At 40.6% G+C, this 16,399-nt stretch overlaps 1 protein-coding gene across 1 annotated transcript in view; it reads left to right on the forward strand.

Annotated features, from left to right (window-relative positions):
* Pitpnc1 (phosphatidylinositol transfer protein cytoplasmic 1) overlaps positions 1 to 16,399 on the forward strand; it is a 253,486-nt gene that overhangs the window by 157,392 nt on the left and 79,695 nt on the right. Inside the window, exon 5 of the mRNA XM_076871332.2 lies at positions 3,807 to 3,878. Within this exon, the coding sequence (XP_076727447.1) occupies positions 3,807 to 3,878 (72 nt within the window). The remainder of the gene's footprint in view (positions 1 to 3,806; positions 3,879 to 16,399) is intronic.

Consider the following 16,399-nt stretch of genomic DNA (forward strand, 5'->3'; position numbering starts at 1 on the left):
TCTGGTTGGTGATATGAAGTTGAAGACAATGGCTAAAGCTATGTAGCCACAAACCAAAGACTGCTTTGGGCTTCTGAACCCTAGAATCTTCAGAGGGAATCCACATTGCTAATACCTTGATTTCCACTTCTAATCCTCAGAACTGTGAGAGAACAGATGTCTTTTGTTTTAACCAATGAATTTGTGGTAATTTGTCCTCTCACCCCCATTCTAGAAAATTACTAGAGGGAAGGAGAACATTCAAGTTCAGTGCAGACATTTCAGGTCAGGTGTACCTGTGAGACCATCTAGGCGTGGCCTTTGGGCAGCTGAAATGTAAGAAGAGAGGCTGGAATTAGAGGTTGATTTGAAAGGTACCTGCAAAGAATGGTCATGGGCAAATCAGAAACAGATGAGATGACCAGGGGCAAAGTTTTGGAGCAAGAAGAGGATGGAGGGATCACTTCCACTGAAGGTGGAAGAGGGATTGAGCAGGAACTGCTGTAAGGACAGAGGAGTTGCTGGGTCATTTCAACCTCTGTAGGGGTCTCTAGGGTGCAGATGAAAAAAGTGTGCTGATTTGGAAATGTTTTGCAAATCAGTCATCTCCATACCAAATTGTAGTGGTTGAGAAGAGGTGAGAGACCAAAAGAGTAGAGCTGACCAGCACAGACTACTCTTTAAATATATTTGATTGTAAAGACAGAATTGGGGTTGGTTATAGATAAAGGAAGAAACAAAGAACTTTGTGATCATTTATTTTTTTTAAGAATATTTTTTTAGGCTGTGGGAAGGAGGCAGGGAAAAGATGTAAATTATCACTGAGACAAGGTTCCAGAGAAGAATCTTGGGAATGTTTATTATTACTGTGCACCTGTGACATGCCAAGTGCTATGCTGGGCCTTACCTGCCTGACCTCATTGATATTCTCCACAGAGAAGAGTATTATCCTCATTCTATAAATGGAGAAACTTAGGCTGGGGCTGATAAAAGAATTTGCCCAAAGCGCACTGTGTCTTGGATTTGAGCCTAAGTCAACTGGTTCAAATGTGTCAGGGCTTTTCTTGATATTATTTTGCATTGGGAAAAATACATCTTTCTCTGATTCACCAAGAACAAGAAGTATAACCTAATAAGCAGAAGTTTTGCAGTGGATGAAAGGGAAGTTGTAGGTGTTTCTGTCACAGCATCTATGTTCTCATCAAAGCCTGGATCAAAATGATCAGTTGTGAGATAGGAAGGGCAAAGCCAAGTGCTGAGGCCTGACACTTATAGATTGCTAGGATTTGTGTGCTGGAATTTTTACAACCATTAGCCTGCATGGGGCAGGCAGAAGTGTATCTTAAGATGGACATCTTACTGGAAAGAGTTTAATGACAGGTCTGAAAATGCCAAGAGCTACAGACTTCTAATTTTAACTTTTTAGACACTTGCACACTCCAGGACTTCAAGAACTAGCTGTCAGGTATCCCAAAGGGATTAGCAGAGAAAGCACTGACCAGCCTGGAGTTGGCCCATCCGGTTACCATCCTTCCACTGCCACAGGCAGGTGCGCTCCCAACCTCAGGGCAAGGTTGCCATTCTGACATGAAAATAACCTGAGTCTTTGACTCAAAAATAACAGCACCTGCTAATTTACATAAGAGTTTTGCATTTCATATTTGAGTTTAATACCCCAAATGCTAAAATTCATTTGTTTGACCTAGTTTAGTGGTTTTGGAGGTTCAACTGATGCAAAATCCTTATGATTTTCTACATGGCAACCCCTAGGTCTACTCACACCCTGCATGGCCCTGTTATCCCGACACTCATTGGATTGGCCCTCAGATGAATAATGGGTTTAAAAGTACAGAACTGATTCACTTGAAGGCTGGTTATTTTTAAGAGAGCCTCTAGGCCAAGACCCTCATGTTCATGAGTCTCTCAAAGCTCTGCTGGGGGCTTTGAATTCTCCAGGGTCTCAATAAGCAGACCCTCCTGGAACCCTTTGGAACAGGGCATGAGGGCCTCACCAGGTGAGAGATTGGAGAGAAATCAGCAGAGAAAGGTGTTAATGAATAATCACAGGGCCTCATTCTCCATAAAGGCAATCATTGGGATTGATTGTTTCTGTGTTTTCTTAGTCACGGTTCAGACTGCTTATTTCACTCAGATTCAGACAGATGAATGCAGAATGCACACAGGCATGTGATGCCAGGAAAATTATCCCTAGCATGTCCAAGACCTCTGCCTTCTCAAACGGATGCCCCCGGGGCTCTAAAACAGAAGCATGGTCATTGTGGGGATGAAGCCCAAGAGATGAGGGTAGGTGTTTGTGGACTTTTGGATTTTAGACGGTGCACTCTGTTTCCTTCCCATGCATGGGAGAGTGAGCTGATTTTCCAACTTGAACAAGTGAAACATAAATTGCTGGACCCCACTCTAGGGTTTGATTCAATTGGTCTAGTGTGCAGCCTGAGAATTTCCATTTTTAACTAGTTTGAGGGTGATGCTGCTATTGCTAGACCAGATTCGCCCCTGTGAGAAGCACTGGGGTAGTAGTCAAGAGCATGGACACTGGGGCCAGCCCACTTTGCTTTCACACCTGACTCTAGATGCATAACTGTGGTTATGGGCCATTTATTTAACCTCTCTGTGCCTCCATTCCTCATCTTGAAAGCAGGGGTGATGATAATAATAACAGTACCCACCCCTTAGGATTGTTGCAAAGAATACATGAGAGAGAATCTGAAAGTACTCAGACTGTGCTAAAGTTGAAAGCACATTCCCTGAGTAGTAGATAAGTACATAAAGGACCCAGCCTCTTGGGACTGTGATCAGATCAAGTGAAGTCTCATTTCCCCAACACCTGCAGCTCCCAGTGGACTCCCTGGGTCATTTTACCCATTAGCCTTCAATCCTTTATCCAAAAAGTAATGGCCAGCTCAGTGCTAGCAGGAGGGTAGTTACATCAACATTTGTCAAAATCCTCTTCTCAAGCTGCCTTACCTCTTAAGATCTACTGGATACACAGAAGGAGACAATCTGGAACACTAGGGCCGAGCTGCAGTCCGGGTTTGTAGTGTCCCTCATGCAGCCAGCAAGAGGGGCTGCCTTTTCTGGTCAAGCTCAGCTGCAGCCTCATATGGATCACTGAGTTTTGTTGAATGCTAACTCAGTGCTCAGCATTATTTATATTATATTTACATATTTTTATGTGTGTGTATGTGTGTTATTTTTGTTATTTTGTTTTGAAAATTAAACCCAGGGCCTTACACATGCTAAGCACACACTCTGCCACTATATTTATGCACATCATTTTATTTAAGCTTCACATTTTATTTAAGCCACTCTTAGTTAATAATTATTATTCCTGTTTGATACTACTGGGGTTCAGAGAAGTTGAATGACTTATCCAAAGTCATATTAAAAGCCAGTTCTGACTAACTTTTAAAGTTCTACTGTACTACCTCCCTAACTTTATATGAATATTTATATAAAAGTTAAAGCAGACCCCCCATTTATCCAATAGTGACAGTTGCTCCCCAAGGTTAGCTCTCCAGACCAGCGTTGACCTCTGTCTTAGGGATTTGCTTTTCCAAAGCTGGTGGCAGGACCCACAGAACATATTCCTTTTGGGTTCTCTCTCTGGCCTGACTTCTGGAAGAAATTGTGTTCATGCTCCTAAAGGTAGCTTTTCATAAGTGCATAGGGATATCGCCATAGTAGATCAACACTTCTGCTCTAGAGCCATGCTCCCAACCAAATGGTGAGGAGAGCAGAGGCTGTACTGAGCGTGTGCAGAGCAGAGAGAGCTTGTGCTAAGCATGTTTGTTTTTTCTCCATAGTGTTCCTTTCTGCCGAAATTCTCCATTCATATAGAAACCAAGTATGAGGACAACAAAGGAAGCAACGACAGCGTGAGTAGCCCTCTCATTCTGTGCTATCCTTGCCTCTTGGGCTCCGAGAGTCCCTCATATGGCCAGGGCCAGCACCAGCATCTGGAACCAGGACCCCAGAAATGTTCTGGCCTTAGACCTCTGAGGGTTATTTCCCTGGGATTTCCCCCTGGAACTATTTTGTGGCCTAGCTTTTTTTTTTTTTTTTTTCCTCATCTGTACATACCTCCAATGGGCCTCTGCATAAATCTCTGTAACCTGGAAAGGAGAACAGGGAACTCAGAACGCCAGGATCTGGCTCCTTGCTGTTAGATTTAGAACACATCTTCTCAATGACCATTAATATTTACTTAGAAAAATGAATATCATCTGGTACACATGTGCATGCTGTTTCTGTTGGCTGGACTATGCTTATGTTCACATATATGTGCATTCACACACATATCCCACATGAAAACTAGGATGAACCCCTGCAAAATGTTTACCTCGTGCGGCATTCAGACTCCAAACTAGATTTTAGGCAAGTACGTTGTTCATTAGCATTGCTTAAAATCCATCTTCTAACCTGGCTTTTATCCCAGATTCTTTGGGGTGAGATGATTCTAAATTCCCAACTTGAGAGTGAACATTTTGATGTAGCCAGGAGGCTCACCTAAGATAGGATGTGGGTTCCACAAGGACCTGTCAGGGAAAGAGTTTGGATCAAGAGGCTGCAGGGATTCACCTGCTCATTTCTACCTTATTGACATGTTTTGCATTCGTAGAAGATAAAGACTGGTGCTATGTCAAAATGGACAAGATTAAGAGTTTTGTTTTGTTTTGTTTTGTTTTGGGGGTACCAGGAATTGAACTCAGGGGCACTCTGCCCTATTTTATGTTTTATTTAGAGACAGGGTCTCACGGAGTTGCTTAGTGCCTCGTTTTTGCTGAGGCTGGCTTTGAACTTGCAGTCCTCCTACCTTAGCCTCCCGAGCCACTGGGATTATAGGTATGCACATATATGTTCACATATGTGAATGCACACAAATGTGAACATTATAGGTGTGCACTGAGCCTGGCGAGAAAGAGTTCTTGACAAGTTGACCTCTTTGATGCCTTGACTGAGGTGAGGCAAAATAGGAGGCAGGGGGTGTGGAGGTACCACAGAGCCATAGGACAAAAGCTCAGGTCTCACACTCCCTCAGCTTCAAATCAGTCACTGAGAAACTAGGAAAACCGATAGAAGGGACATTGGCCAGGCCCAACCTTTGGTTGTTTGTATTAATCTTCTAGAAATATCTGGGCGGAATTATATTCCTCTAGGAGGTACTGACGTATTTGTGAGGTAGACACTATGTTAACTTACAGGTTGGAGGGAGTGAACAGCAGAGGCCTGAGCCCTGGGACACTTTTTATGTGACCTGGCAACCTGACTGTTCTTCTGGGCTACTTTGTTCAGGACATTCTCCCCAACTCTGGGGACACAGGATGTCTCATTTAAGGTGGAATCTACTTGGATACAGCTTGGGAAGTTCCCAAGAGGTGACACTCAAGAACTACATTTCACACCAGCTCGGTAGAAGACAATCATTCATTCATTTCTTACTCAGCAAGGGTGGATCAAGCTCATTCTATTTACATGTCCCTGTATGAATTACATGGATGGTATTTAAAATGCAGACTCACTTTCCAAACTTCAATACTCATAGTTTATGTGGAGGACAAAGACCAACATATTAAATGGCCAAAACCATAAGTACAATAATGAACTTCCTTTTCTGTGAAGTCATCTCTTATCAACCCTTCACTTGAGCAGGGGATCTTATCTAATGACTCTCCTATTAACAGGAACTTGTACCTGATCACTTAGCTTCTTGAACTGTGCTGGGGAAACTGGAGTTCTTCAGGGATTGGCAAACTGCATTCTTTGTAAATAAAGTTTTATTGGAACACAGCCACACTCATCTGTTGTAATATTGTCCCAGCTGCTTCTCAGCAGCAGAGTTGAGTAGTTGCAAGAGAGAGATCACATGGCTGCAAAGCCTAAAATATTTCCTACTTGGTGCTTTCCAGAAAAAAAAAAAAAAAAAAAAAGATCACCAACTCCTGGTTCAGAAAAACTCAGATCAGAACAGCATTCACCAGATCTCAAAACTACACCACTTGATCCATCTCCCTGCCAGCTGTTGCAGCCATGTGCCTTATCCAGAGTTTCGGGAACTTTCCAGAGGAAAGAACACTGCTGCCTGGAGTGCTCCCCTCCCACTAAATATGTGAACCCCGTATTTGGTATTCCCTTAGGGTGCTGACCCAAACAGGAACTTTTGGACCATCCCATCAGCAGCCTGAAATTAAAGGCAGGTTGCTGGCCAACCTCCTCAAAATCACAACAGCATCATTAAGTGTTTAAAGCTTAAACTTAAACCCTTGTAAAATAATGGCTTTTTTTATGATTGGGAAATTAATACACAGTTATTAAAAGTTGAAAAATGTAAAAAAAATGAGAAAAGCTTAAAGGAAGGAAAAATCAGTAGTAATCACACAATTCAGAGGTGACTGCTGTTAACATTTTGGTTCACGTTACTGGTTATTATTCTTTTTTTAATATTTATTCTTAAGTTTTAGGTGGACATAATATCTTTATTTTACATTTATGTGGTGCTGCAGATCGAACCCAGTGCCTCATGCATGCTAGGTGAGCACTCTATCACTGAGCCACAACCCAGCTCCCTGGTTATTATTCTTTAACCAGTTCCTCCAAAATTGAATCATGTAATATACTGTTTTTAACAAGGCGTGATGCCCCCCTCCCCATCTGCTTTTTTTTTTAGATCTTCAGATCTTCTTCAATTTCTTTTTTGTTGTTGTTGTTTAAGTCTTTTTTTTAATATTTATTTTTTAGGTGTAGATGGACACAACACAATGCCTCTATTTTTATGTGGTGCTGAGGATCGAACCCGGGTCCCGCCCGTGCTAGGAGAGCGCTGTGCCTCTGAGCCACAATCCCAGCCCCTCATATGCTTTTTAATGACTGCACTGCCCTCTGAGCTCTGCTCATTGGATATTAAAGTAGGCCTGACCATTCTGACGTAGCTGTGCACTATCAGAAAAAGTTGGATGAGATCAGATCAGGCACCTGAGTTGCTTTTCCTGGCACAGTCAGAAAATAGGAGGGGAAATTTTGCTTTAAATTATCTTTTTAGTCTTTCTAAAAAATTCCTCTGCTTTCTCTCTTTTCTCTATGCCTCTCAGATCATCTCTCCAGGTGTAGAGGTACAGAGAGGAGAACATGGTGACCATTGTAGGGTGATAGGACCCTGTAATTTTCTGCTTTATCCTCTCTTCATTTCAAGTAGTCCAAAAAAATCATGAAATTATCATTTATTTTCGTGTATCCCCTTTTGGCAAGTGCTAAGTTCTTTTTCCTACTCCTTTAGAATTTGGCTTTTTTACTTTCCCTTTCTAGGACTTTAAAATAGCAGGTTACCCTTTCCAACGTTTCCAATACAAGGAAATGATAAACGATAAAAGATAAAAGTTCCCACCCTGGGTTATGGCAGTTTACCTGATCTGATCATAGCACATTGTACACATATTGAAATATCATACTGCACCCCATTAATATGTACAATTATGTATCAATTAAAACTTTTAAATTTTTTTTGGGGGGGGTACTAAAGATTGAACCCAGGGTGTTTAACTACTGAGCTATATCCCCAGCCCTTTTTATTTTTTTCTTTTGAGACAGAGTCTTGCTAAATTGCTTACGGCCTCACTTAGTTGCTGAGACTGGCCTTGAACTTGGAATCCTCTTTCCTCAGCCTCCCAAGTTGCTGGGATGAAAGGCATAATAAGTCACCCTGGGACTTTTAAATAAATATTTTTAAAATACGTATTATTTAGTTGTAGTTGGACACAATATCTTTATTTTATTTGTTTATTTTTATGTGGTCCTGAGGATCGAACCCATTGAACCCAGGGCCTCACACATGCAAGGCAAGCTCTCTATCGCTAAGCCACAATCCCAGCCCCTTAAATATTTTTAAAATATCAAATTGTCCACCTTAGAATTAGGGATGCTGACTCCAAGATGGACATCCCTTGCTGATGCCAAGAACTGGGCCTTTTTGAGCCTCAGGCTGACCTGCAAGAGAAACACTGACCCTCAGGTAGAGTGAGGACTGACTCTGGAAGAAATGCCAGCTATTGTTACCTGTGCTGCTGCCTCCTCCCCAACACGCTGACCCTGAGCCTGCCTGTGGGCCTGCTCCTTATCTCTCTGTTGTGGCACTCACCTTTTCCAAGTCCATGTCCTGCCACCTTGTTACACTGAAGAGGAACCCTGTGCGTCTGAGTCCTCGCCCCAGCCTCTGCCTGGCTCTGCATCCTCCATCCCCAAGTCTTGCTGCCCAGGCCATCAGACCAGACAGCCCCACCCCTGCTGGATTAGCCTTCTTTGCCAAGTCACCCTCCTCTAATTTCCATATTCAGCAGCAGCAGTTGATCATTCAGCTGGTTCAAGGTTGGTCCCAGGGAGGCAGAAAGGGGGGCTCCATAGGTTTTCATTCACACTTGCTGATGCTTCAAAATCAGAACACAAGAAATATAAATATTTATCTAATAATATTTTAATTATGAAAAGACAGCTTTCGAGGGGGGGGGCTGGGGTTGTGGCTCAGTGTTTAGAGGGCTTGCCTACCATGCGTGAGGCACTGGGTTCGATCCTCAGCACCACATAAATGTAAAATAAAGATATTGTGTCCACCTAAAACTTAAGAATAAATATTTTTAAAAAAAGAAAGAAAGAAAAAGAAAAGACATCTCTGTCCAGCCCATGATTTCAAAACTGAGCCCTAAGCCAATGGCATGTGCTTGTATGTGCTTGTAAGGTTTTTCTGCCCAGGATTGATCATGGAGGTTTGGGTGGGATCAGTTCAGAAAGCAGTGCAGTAGTGGGTGTTGGTCTTGTCTCACTGCATTGCCAAGTTATTTAATAAATTCAGTTCATCTCTTGGCATTTTCTGGGTGTCTGGTCTTATCTTTCAGCTCCCATCCTTCATGCTACTATCTGCACCCTGTTTCCTCCCTTACCTGCCAAAAATGTAATGAAATGGATGATGATAAGAAGCAATAATTGAAAGATGCTAGTGATAATCATATTGATTAGTGGTTGAATAGAGTCCATGTTGTTATCCCATTATCAATTATCATATAAGTAATTTTTTTAACATGACCTAAACTCTAGTAAAAAAAAAAAAAAAAAAACTGGCAGGATGACTAGATGGAAATACCTTCTCATCCTTGTTAAAAATACTATTAGTAAATTTATGATTGTGAAAAGCTGCAAACTGTGATTACATTAGCCAGGACACAATGGGGATGTTGTCTTAAATTGAGGCCCACTTATTTTATGCACATACTGATGAGAATTATTTAGGCCTTAATTAGTGCTGGGGAGGATGGCGCTATGCCAAGCTACGGTTCTGTTGTTTATCCAAGCCATAAATCTTCATCTGAGAGTCAGTGCTTAGCACGGCCTGGTTCAGCTGGAGGAGAGGCTGCTCCTGGGACACCTGCTGCCAGGTTACTGGGGTTCCATGAGGTTAATGGGGGCAGCCTGACCTTGCTTCCGCTTCCAAACAAAATAGGCACCATTTAAAGCAGTGGGTTTCAGCCTTGGCTGCAGGCTGGACTCACCTGAGAAGTTTTAATGGCTGGTGTCTGGGTCCTACCTGCTGGGATTTTGATTCTCTAGGTCCCAGGTGCAGACTGGTAGAAAACAAGCCAACGCACATGAAGAATGTAACACTCCCTTCCAGAAAGCTAAATTCTCCAAACAGGAGTGTGTGCAGTTTTAGAGTCCACCCTCTGTCCATTCCACAGTCTGAATATGTTCCCTTGGCAGGACACAGGACATGCCAACCCCACCTGCCCACTGTGAGGAGCTAGACCAGTGGCTGGCCATCATGGCTGCATATTAAAATCACCTGGGACAAGTCATGGACACCACCATCCCACCCCCATAGTGCTGTTCATTTGTCTGGGGTACAGTTTAGGCAATGGGATGTTTTTTAAAACTCCCCCAGGTGAATCCAAGGGACAACAAGACTGAGAGTTAACAGATTTAAGGAATAAACAATTAGGAAATCAGGTTCTACAAATGTCTTCACTTCTTCATACACCTGAAAACTGTTTAGGAAAAAAACTATTCGTTACCATCATCCCACCCCCATGGCCCTTGGGCAATATATATAAAAATATATTCTGGTTAGCCATATTTCATCAAGGACATTATTCCGCAGCTAAGAAAGTCCTCTGATTAGACGGAAAGAACGTCTAGTTCTTTTCCATTTCCTGGAAACTAAGCTCTATCTTTCACAGAGCTCTCCCTGGAGGTTGCTTGAAAGAAATATTCAGGATTAATATTTAGTTTCTAGTTCATCTATATTAAAAAAATCAGTATATATTGAAGTTCCAGCTATATGACCTTAAGCAAAACCCTTAACCATTCAGTCTTTATTTTTTTTTTATCAATATATAAAAATAATGTTTGCATCAGAGTATGGCAGATTCCTAGAGATTGGTTTATGTACAAGCTGTTAGGAACTATACAGATATTAGATATTGCTACTGTAATGGCCATACCTTGGGTTAACTGTGTTAATAACCTTTTCCAAATGAGACTCATATTTCGTCTGAATTATCATTAAACCATTTGTTCTTTAGCAAGTTTTGAGCATCAACTCTCTGCTGGGCTCTAGGAGAGATATCGCGGATACAGCAGTAAGACAGACCCATTACTCAGGGAGTCAGGGAAGCAGATCATAAACAAGTTAAAGAAAAGAATAACAGCTGTAATTAAATACTATACGGCAATAAACAGGATAGGGAGAAATCAGCTTGAAGCCACGTAGTCAGGAAGGCCTGTCAGAAAAGATGAGGAGTCCGAGTGGGCCCTGAGTGCAGCACAGAGCCAGCCATCTGAAGGACTTTGCAGACCAAGAGGACAGTTATGGACTTAGACATACCCCCCCACAAACACACACCAAAGTGATGTTACCTCTGAATGTGATTGTGTTTGGAGATATTTTAAGTTAAAATTAGGCCGTTAGGGTGGGCCCTAAACCAGTCTGACTGAGAGAAAAATTTGGACACACAGAGAAGTACTAGGGTAGCTGGATGGGTGGTGCATGCTTGTAATCCTGGCAACTCTGAAGGCTGAGGCAGGAGGATTGCAAGTTCAAAGCCAGTCTCAGCAATTTATTGAGGACCTAAGCAACTTACCAAAACCCAGTCTCTAAATAAAGTATTAAAAAAAAGGCTGGGGATGTGGCTCAGATGGCTAAACATCCTTGGGTTTGATCCTGGTACCAAAAGCCGGGGTGGGGAGGCACTAAGCTTGCGCGCGCTCTTGAGTGCGCGCGCGCACACACACAGGAAAGACCAGTGAGGACACAGCAAGGAACTGTCCATCTTTAAGCCTAGGAGAATGTCCTCAGTAGAACCCAATCCTGCTGACACCTTGACCTTGGCCAGCCTCCAGAGTTGTGAAACTGTCTTTTGGTTAGGTCCCCAACCCATGGCGTTTTCTTATGGCAGCCCCAGCAAATACACAGAAGCTGCAAGGCCAAAGGCCCCGCCCTATGACTCAGCCTAACATCTCCAGAACAAAAGGGTGATGTGATATTGTTTATGAAGTTTTTAAATAAAATTTTTATTTTGGAATAACATTTAATTTACACTAAGGTTGTAAAAATAATGTACACATCATGTTCCTGTGTACCCTCTCCCCAGCTTCCCCTGGTGTTAACATCGTCCCTAACCATGATGCACTTAGCAAAGCCACAGACATTATTAGAATTACACTAATTTTCCCACTGATGTCCAGTGTCCTCTTCCATTCCAGAATCCCATGTTGTATTAGGTGGCTTGTGCTTTTAAGTTTTTGTGGGTTTTTTGTTTCCCCTGTCTGTTCTATAAAGAGTGAGTGAGTGTTAGCAGAGCAAAAATGGAAGCTTGCAGGAGTCCAGCCAGTGGGCTGCTGCAATAACCCCAACCTAAACTGTAGATTGGACTGGAAAAGGTGGCAGAGGATTTAAAAGGGAGGGGTGGATAGGTTTGGAAAGCAGACTGATTTTCTGGTAGAATTGATATGGGCCATGAGAGGTGGGAAATTAGGAAGGCCTCAGGATTTCTAGCATAGTCTATTGACTGGTTGGGTGATGGTGACCTTTCCCTCTTGGGAACAGTGCAGGAGAAAATCAAGAGGAAAATCGAGCACCATCTTAGACATGATGTTTGAATTTCCTGTGAGACTTTCAAGAGGAAATGGCAGACAGGCATTTGGATACATGAACCTGGAGTTCAGAGGAAGCATAAATCGTGATTATGGATAGAAATGGATGAGATTATCCACGGAGTAGAGAGACAGAAAACAGAAAGTTCTAGATGTTCTAGTGTAGCAAGCTCACACCACATCCTGAGAATGATCTTCCCAGAAGGCTTTCAAATCCAGTTTCTGAATATTAGCTTGGCTAAGACTCATTTTCAATTATGGAATTGTTCTTGGTTTTAGAAAATGAGACTACTTCATTTAGTGACTACAGAAGTTGACCAGAGAAATCGAGATTCTCTTTGAATGAACTGCATAGACATCTGGTTGATTTGACAGAGCTCAACTTGCACTGCCTTGGAGAGAAATATTCTCCCTCTGACCCCAATATCTTCCTCTGGAAGTTACCAACTGACAAAAAGGGGATTTTCTCATTTTAGGAGAGCTATATTTGTCAAGGATTTGTTATTCCACTAGTCATCGTGAAGTTTGTCTCATTATTAGCATTTTTGACATCCAAAGGGCAACATGGATGGAAGTAGGGTAAAATAATTTATTAACACATCTCAAAATGTACGAAAATTAATTTGTGAAGCAGTTGTGCCAGGGAGAACTGTAGAATCCATATTTACAAGTCTCTGGAGTTGATTATCTCTTCCTTAAATGGCTTCTAATTGAAGATTATAGAAAGAAGAAAAGCATTTACTTTATTTTTAGACATCTCTGATCTCTGATGTCTTCAACTTTTATGGTTCTGTTTTTAACCTTAGATTATTATAACCAGCCACCTACAAAATCTGCAATTTTCTCTAATAAGTCAGTGCATGGCAAAAAGAGAGCTGCACAAAACACCCCCATTTGAGTTTGGAAGGATTGTTATTCACTTTGGCCTATGAAGTGGAAAGTCAGTACTCAGTCAGTGCCTAATGGTATCATTTTGAGGACAATGGAAAACAGATCATGTTTGATTCCTTAAGATGTGGTCATTGCTATTTATGGTACAGTTTGTGATCTGAGAGCTGGATGCTAAAAGACACAGGAGCAAAAGGAATTCTGTCCAGTGTGCTGATTTGTTTTCTGAGGCTCAGAGGCATCATCATAATGCAGCTTCAAAGGAGAAGAAGCTCCTAGGCATTCAAAGGAGCTAGAATTGTTGCTAGTACCCATTATTATGAATAGATACAGCTTACAGAGGTGTTTGCTTTCTCTCTGGGCCTGGTTCACCCCGGCTGTGATAAATTCAGAAAGACCTGCATATAAGGTGTTAGTGCCAAAGGTTAAGAAGTCTCTTAACCCTGGCTGGTCAAAGTCAGCATAATCAAAGAGATGGGGCAGAATCATGGTTGGGAAACTGGAGGTCGAAGCTAGAAAAAAAAAAAAATACCAACTGCCCAGGTCTGGATGACCATTTTGCAGTCATCCATGAACACTAAAACCATTGAATGAAACAAGTATTGGGGAACAGGACATTCATACTGTTTCAAAGTACCACTCCAGACATTCATTGTGTACTAATAATAAACATGGAGAAATCTAGTGGATACCTCAAGAAGCAAATTTTGCAACACTAATAATAGCACAAATTGACATACGTGCCTGCCATTGTGACCCACAAAGGGCAAGGCCTTACCGAGGATTACCCTTACTAACATCTTTTTCTTGAATGCAACCATAAGGAAATAATCACTCTACAAAATGAGGGAAACTCTACAAAACAACTGGCCAAACTCTTAAAATAAATGTATCATAAAAACACAAAACTAAAGCAAAACAAAGACCTGGGAACCATCCTAAGTAACACTAAAGAAATTTGACAACTAAATTTAATCTGATCTTTGATTCAATCCCTGACTTGGGTAGGGATTATGTAACAAGGAAGAAAATATGTTATTGGGACAACTGGAGATATTTGCATATGGACTATATATTGGGTAACAGTGTGGTCTAGTATTGAATCAATATTAAGTTTCTTGCCTGCGATCATTATGTAGTGAATAGGAAGGAGAATATCCTTAGTCTTAGATACAAGTTGACATATTTAGGAATGAAATATTACGTAGTATTCTCTTACTCTCATGTTTCAGGAAAAAAAAATATGTATTTAGACATACATTTTTTTTCTTTTAAAAAAGGTTTAATAGCCAAGCATAGTGACACATGCCTGTAATCCCAGCAACTTGGGACGCTGAGGCAGGAGGATCACAAGTTGGAGGCCAGTCTCAGAAAATTAGTGAGACCCTAAGCAACTTATTGAGACTTTATCTTAAAATAAAAGATAAAAAAGGTTTGAGGATGTGGCTCAGTAGTTAAGTGTCCTGGGTTCAATCTTCAATACAAAAAAAAAAAAAAGTCTTATAATAACAAAGGGCTACTTACCTGTTGCAATGAAATTTAAATAAATTTACACAAGGTCACACAATAAGTCTTTCATTTTTCTGTGTGGTGCAACATAGCAAAAGTTTTACATCTTCTCTATCATCTGTATGTCCAGATTTCATTAGTGAAACAGAAAAAGAGCCTAATCATCACTGTTTTCTATTTACCCAAAAGGTGTTTATGAAGAGGAGGGTTTTTTGCATTTTAGGAACCCTAGGTTCTGAGTAATTTTGCACTCCCAGCTGTGCCCTAGAGTTTTGCAGTCCTGTGGAGATGTTTAAGACTAGACTTGTAAGTATACAACTGTACTAAGAGCTAGAGTCTGGGTAGGCATCTCACCTGTATATTTCTACAACAAATAGTTAGTTCTTCCCCAACCACCATACTCACACTATATTGAGTTGCTCATTTAACTGTCCCTTTTTCCAACCAAGTTAGAGCTCTGTGAGGGCAGACACCATGTCGTCCTTGTGCAGGGTTTTATCCGGAATACCTGGTATGTGGTAGATGCTCATAGAAGTTTGTGTTGAAACAAAAGTCATTAAAGCAAGTCAGGAGCAAGAAGAGGATGCCTACTATCCAATATTTTAGAAAGCAATAAGATAATGTAATATGAAAAGAAAAAGAATATCTACTTTGGTGGTACATGTGCTAAAACTGGAATGATACAGAGAAAATAAGGTCCCATATTATAATGACATACAAATTTGTGCAAACTCCATGGATTTACATTAAAAAGTGTACATGATCTATTTGTTTTAGAAAAGGAAATGGAAACTAATGAGATTGGCCATAAACAGAAATAAGTGAACTTAAATATATTTTAAATTAATAAAATAACCACAATGAAGGGGAAGGGAAAAAAAACCTACCCCAAATAGTCTTGGATTCCACAGAATGTTGACTTTGTACCCTCAGTCTAAAAACAATAAGAATTGTAAATAAATATTAAATTCCTAATTACCTTAGTATGGGCTAACAACACTGAAGGTATTTTCTGTATAATGTTAAGTGAGCAAATGAACAAATGTAGAACAGAATGAAACAGAAGAAAATCACTATTTGCAACATCATAATTAATTTATGCAGTAAACATCACTGGATGCTGAAACTAGCATGAAAATTTGATATGAAACAAGATTTTTATGTAATCTTAAAGTATTTATCTGCAAATTATTAATGGAAAGGAGAAATATAAATAATTTTACAAAAGGGAAGCCTGGTGTAATGCCTATAATACCAGCTACTTGAGAGGTAGAGGCAGGAGGATCCCGAGGTCAAGGCAAGCTCTGGGAACTTAGCAAAACCTATCTTCAAAATAACAAAACAAAACAAAAAATATGTTATGGATGTAGCTCAATGGTAGAGCACCCCTGGGTTTTATCCCCAATACCACCACCACAATAATAATAATAATAATAATAATAATAATAATAATAAGACTAGAGAGACCAGACAGCTAATGGGATATCTAATCTTGGACTGACCCCTGAACTGGAGGTTACTGGGTCATTAGCAAAATTTGAATGTGGATTATGGCTTAGGTGATAGAATTATGTCCGTGTTAAACTTCCTTATTTTGATCATTGTATTGTAGTAATGTAAGAAAATTATCTTTTGTTTGGAAGCTTATCCTGGAATATTTAAGAGTAAAGGGACATGATACCTTTGAAGAAGGCAGATGTTAGTGATTCATGAATGAGGGTAAAGGGTTTTCAGAAGTTTTTTTTTTGTTTTGTTTTATTTTTACAGTTCTCAAAATATTTTACTAAATTTGAAAATATATTAAAATTTAAATTGAAGATGACTTATTAAAATTGAAATGAATGAATGGCATAAAGAATATAATTAAAGA

This window comes from Callospermophilus lateralis, chromosome 11 (genome assembly GCF_048772815.1).
Source record: "Callospermophilus lateralis isolate mCalLat2 chromosome 11, mCalLat2.hap1, whole genome shotgun sequence".
In the NCBI taxonomy this organism is placed as follows: Eukaryota; Metazoa; Chordata; class Mammalia; order Rodentia; family Sciuridae; genus Callospermophilus; species Callospermophilus lateralis.